The following is a 4,469-nucleotide window of genomic DNA, read 5'->3' as shown; positions in this document are numbered from 1 at the left end:
ATTCACTCTGTGTCTGACCCCAGGAGTGTGTGATGGGACGGTGTGGAGGGAGATTCACTCTGTGTCTGACCCCGGGAGTGTGTGATGGGACGGTGTGGAGGGAGATTCACTCTGTGTCTGACCCCGGGAGTGTGTGATGGGACGGTGTGGAGGGAGATTCACTCTGTGTCTGACCCCGGGAGTGTGTGATGGGACGGTGTGGAGGGAGATTCACTCTGTGTCTGACCCCGGGAGTGTGTGATGGGACAGTGTGGAGGGAGATTCACTCTGTGTCTGACCCCGGGAGTGTGTGATGGGACGGTGTGGAGGGAGATTCACTCTGTGTCTGACTCTGGGAGTGTGTGATGGGACGGTGTGGAGGGAGATTCACTCTGTAGTCTTTTCCACATGCCAGAATGGAATGTGAATGATGTAAAATTGAAAGAGTGAGTATTAAAACTGTGGGTGTCCCTTTTGCCCGTTATTTCCTTGCAGTAACTATCAATGTATCTCTAAAGCAAAAATCATTATATGTAAATAAATTTATGTAAATTTCTAATATCGAATGTTAAACATAGCTGCCTATATATATGAACATGTAACCTTGAAACAAAGTATTCTACAAATAAACCACAGGAATGTTTTAGAAACTGTCTACTTGATTGGTGAGGGGATCGGGGCGGGGCGTGGGGGTTTGAAGGGGTGGAGGGGTAGGAGGTGGAGAAGAGATTGGGGATGGAAAGTGCTTGGGGCAAGGGGACCGGGTTAAGGAATGGGGAGAGGGATGGAGATGAGGAAGGAAGGATCTGGGGAAGGAGGAAGTGGGGAAGGGTGGGGACAGGAGACTGGAACATGAGCAGGGGGTGAAGGACAGGACCAGTTTACTGTTACTTTGACCTCCATGGCTGTAGGCGTGTCAAGAACTAACTATACACCAAAACTCATGGCTCTGTCCATTTCCATACTCTGGTCAGAAGGGAGAAAGATTGACAGCGAGAGAGAGAATTTGTTTGAAGTGCAAGGCATAAAAATCACTAGAAGTTACAAAGATAAGTGAGATTGTGTTCAAGGGTTCAATGTCCATTCAGAAGTTTGATGGTGGAGGGGAAGAAGTTGTTCCTAAATCATTGAATGTGTGTCTTCAGGCTCCTGTACCTCCTCTGCAATGGTAGTAATGAGAGGAAGTCATGTCCTGGGTGGACATCCCCTTCTTTAGACACTGTGTTTTGAAGATATCCTTGATGTTGGGGAGGTTTGTCCCTGTGATGGATCTGGCTGAGACTACAACCTTCTGCAGCCTCTTGTGATCCTCGGTATTGGAGCCTCCACACCAGGTGGTGATGCAACCAGTGTAAATACTCTCCACGGTACATCTGTGAAGATTTGCTAGACTCCATCCCTCCTACTCCCAACCCTCCCTAGTATCTGCAGCAAGAGAATTCAGTTCAGTTACATTGAGTCACAGAGCGCTACAACCACAGAAACAATGGTCTTGGCGGAGGAATCGGATCAAAACAGTTTTAAAACAGAATAGTAAATGAGAGAGAGAGAGTGGGTGATAAGGAAAGATTTTTTAATTCATTCCCTTCTTCCAAATATCACATTTTCTGGTCACACAGACAGTCCAGCTCCGGAGAGTCAGTAACAGCGTGACTTTGAAGTTGGGGTGCAGTTCCTTCTCCGTAAGAGAAAGGGAGGGGTGAGAGAGTAAAGGGGTAGGCAGAGAGAGAGAGGGAGTTTGGTGGAGAGAAGGTGAGGGGAAGGAGAAAGAGAGGGTTAGGGTGAACAGAGGGAGAGTGGGGGAGAAGGGGTGGCAGGGAGGGGGGAGAGAGAAACAGAGTGGGGGTTAGAGGAGATGGAGAAGAGGGGATAGAGGGAGTGTGAAGCTCCCCAACTTCCATTGCCTGGTTTGAGGGAAGCTTCCTTACTGCCACAGAGTTCGGTAGATTCCACCTTCAACCACAAACATTGTGGGGGGGGGTTCTCTTGCCTCCGCCCCCTCTTCCCCACCCTGGATGAAGCTCTGAGAAGTGTGCAGTGGGGGGGGGGAAGCTCCCTCACTCTCCCCAGACACCCCTTCCTTTTAGGTGTGAGCTGCGGTGGAAGTCGCAGGGTGACAGCTGAGGTGTTCCAGACAGGCCTGTTCGGAGATGTCGGCTGTGACCCTGTACTTGGCCAGGACCTTTAGGATGGGGCGAAGACGAAGCCACCATTGGTTCAGTGGTAGCCGGTGTCTGTGGAGAGGTGGAGAAGTGGAGGGAGGGGGGTGGGGAGAGTGGGAGGGGAAAGGGGGGAGGGAGAGAAGGACAAGGGGAGGGGGGAGGGGGAGAGGGACAAGGAGAGGAGAGGGACAAGGGAAGAAAGGAGGGGAGAGGGACAAGGAGAGAGGGAAGAGGAGAGCAAAGGGAGGGAGAGAAAGAGACAGCAGGAGAGAGAGTGTTAAATTTACAACAGAAATTACCTGCCAACCCAGCATGGGCGTTCAAGAGGAACATCCCTTCCCTTTGTCTCCATCTAACCTCTCTCTCATCCCATGCCCCTCTAACCAGTCTCACCCCTTCAATATTGTCTCTCTGCCCCCAACCCGTATTCCCCCTTTCTATTTCCCCTCTTTCCCTCTTCATTCCTATTCCCTCACACTCTCTAGCCCCTCTCATTCTCCTCTTCTTTCCCTCTTGTTCCCCTCTCTCTCTTCCCTCCCCATACCCCCTCTCCCCCTCCCCATGCTCACTCGAGATCAATCTGGTCACGGAGTTGGAGGATGGGTTGTACCAGCACACTTCTCTTCTTCATTCCCAGCACACAGGCCGAGTCTGGCGTGTTTGCAAATACGCGACCTGTGAACAGCAGGAGAGACAGGGGTAAACAGTCGTAGGGAGGGAGGGGTGGGGGAAGGGGCAGAGAGTGTGTGGGAAGCAGCAGAGTGGGAAAGTGAGATCAAGGGAGGGGTAGGACGATGGCATTGAGGGAGGAGGAGGAGGGGGTTTCAAACCCTCATTTGCACTACTCACTGTGCATATATGCCTCCTTTAGCATGAAGGGTGAGAGGGGGAGGAAGTGGAGAGGAGGGGAGAGTTAACACTCATCTCTATCACTCACCGTGCCTGTACGCTTCCTTCAGTGCAGAGGAGAACCAGAGAATAGCTTTGGCTCCCAGTTTGGTTCCGAAGTTCCGGTCAAACGGAGTGGGGCTTCCTCCCTGTAGAAGAGAGAGACTGGGATTAGTCCCAGCAGGAGAGGGAGTCCCCTTACACCCCAACACCCTCAGCCATTCTCCCTCACTGTCCCATCCCGTCCTGTATCCTCTGTGTCCCTCAGATCACAGGCAGTCACTCTGGTACAAAGTCAGAAGGGTGTAGCGGTTAGCACAGTCATTGTTATAGCATCAGCTGTAAGATTCAGGTTTAATTCCTGCTGCTGTCTGTAAGGAGTTTGTCTGTTCTCCCCGTGTTTGCATGGATTTCTTATGGGTGCTCAGGTTTCCTCCCACATTTTGAAGATGTACAGATTAGGGTTAGTGAGTTGTGGGCATGTTATGTTGGTGCTGGAAGCATGGTAGTACTTGTGGGCTCCAGCACATCCTCAGACTGTCCTTGACACCAACGATGCATTTCAATATGTTTTAATGCACACATGACAAATAAAGCCAATCTTTAAGGTGTAGGAGCAAAATTGGTCAATTTGTCTGCATCTCCATTCACAGAGTCATAGAGCACTTGTTATGCCCTAACTGATGTGGATTGTTATTTTATTTCTAATTACTAGATTTCATTGCATCACGTCTATTACTGATGACTCATTATCGCATTGTTTAGCAATTAGCTTTCATCATCAAGTTGGCTATTCTATATTGTTTATACATTTCCTTTAGTAGTTAGAAGCACATTGTTAGAAGTCTAAGGAATTTCAATCAATATTTGAATCTACCTTTCATTAGAATGCCGAGAAGTACTGTCTTTTTACATCAGCTTCTTGCATACTGTAATGCGTTGGTGATTAATAAACCATCTTCGAACTGAAACTGTGGGACTGAAGGTTACCTATCTGCCTAGCTTAAGAAAACGAGGAAACTTGAGTGAGGGTGGAATAGCTCAACAGCACAGTAATAGGCTCTACAGGCCACCTAGTGTATGATGAATTGTTATTCTGCCAGGTCCTGTTGACCTGCACCTAGACCACAGCCCTCCATACTCATCCCATCCAAGTACCTATTCAAACTTATCTTAAATGTTGAAATCAAACCCACATCCACACTCTCACCAACTTCAGGTCTTGGCCTGAAATGTTGACTGTTTATTCCCATCTATAGAGTGCCTGACCTGCTGAGTTCCTCCAGCATTTTTTTTGTGTTACTCTGGACTTCCAGCATCTTCAAAATTTCTTGTGTTTATGATCAAAAACTCATCCATTTCTGCCTTAGACACATTCAGTACTTGGCCTCCACCACCCTCCGTGGCAATGAATCCCACAGATTCACCATCTTTGGCTGA

At 48.9% G+C, this 4,469-nt stretch overlaps 1 protein-coding gene across 1 annotated transcript in view; it reads right to left on the bottom strand.

Annotated features, from left to right (window-relative positions):
• Nucleotides 1-1,535: 1,535 nt before the first annotated feature.
• The window catches only part of pfkmb (phosphofructokinase, muscle b), a 44,906-nt gene continuing 41,972 nt past the window's right edge, over nucleotides 1,536-4,469 (bottom strand). Inside the window, exons 21-23 of the mRNA XM_063036904.1 lie at nucleotides 3,079-3,178; nucleotides 2,711-2,816; nucleotides 1,536-2,213 (exon numbers count right to left, since the gene is read on the bottom strand). Coding sequence (XP_062892974.1) covers nucleotides 2,063-2,213; nucleotides 2,711-2,816; nucleotides 3,079-3,178 — 357 coding nt within the window. The 3' untranslated portion in view covers nucleotides 1,536-2,062. The remainder of the gene's footprint in view (nucleotides 2,214-2,710; nucleotides 2,817-3,078; nucleotides 3,179-4,469) is intronic.

The sequence above is a fragment of the Mobula hypostoma genome, chromosome X1, assembly GCF_963921235.1.
Source record: "Mobula hypostoma chromosome X1, sMobHyp1.1, whole genome shotgun sequence".
NCBI lineage: Eukaryota > Metazoa > Chordata > Chondrichthyes > Myliobatiformes > Myliobatidae > Mobula > Mobula hypostoma.
This window is presented reverse-complemented; position numbering and strand designations above follow the sequence as displayed.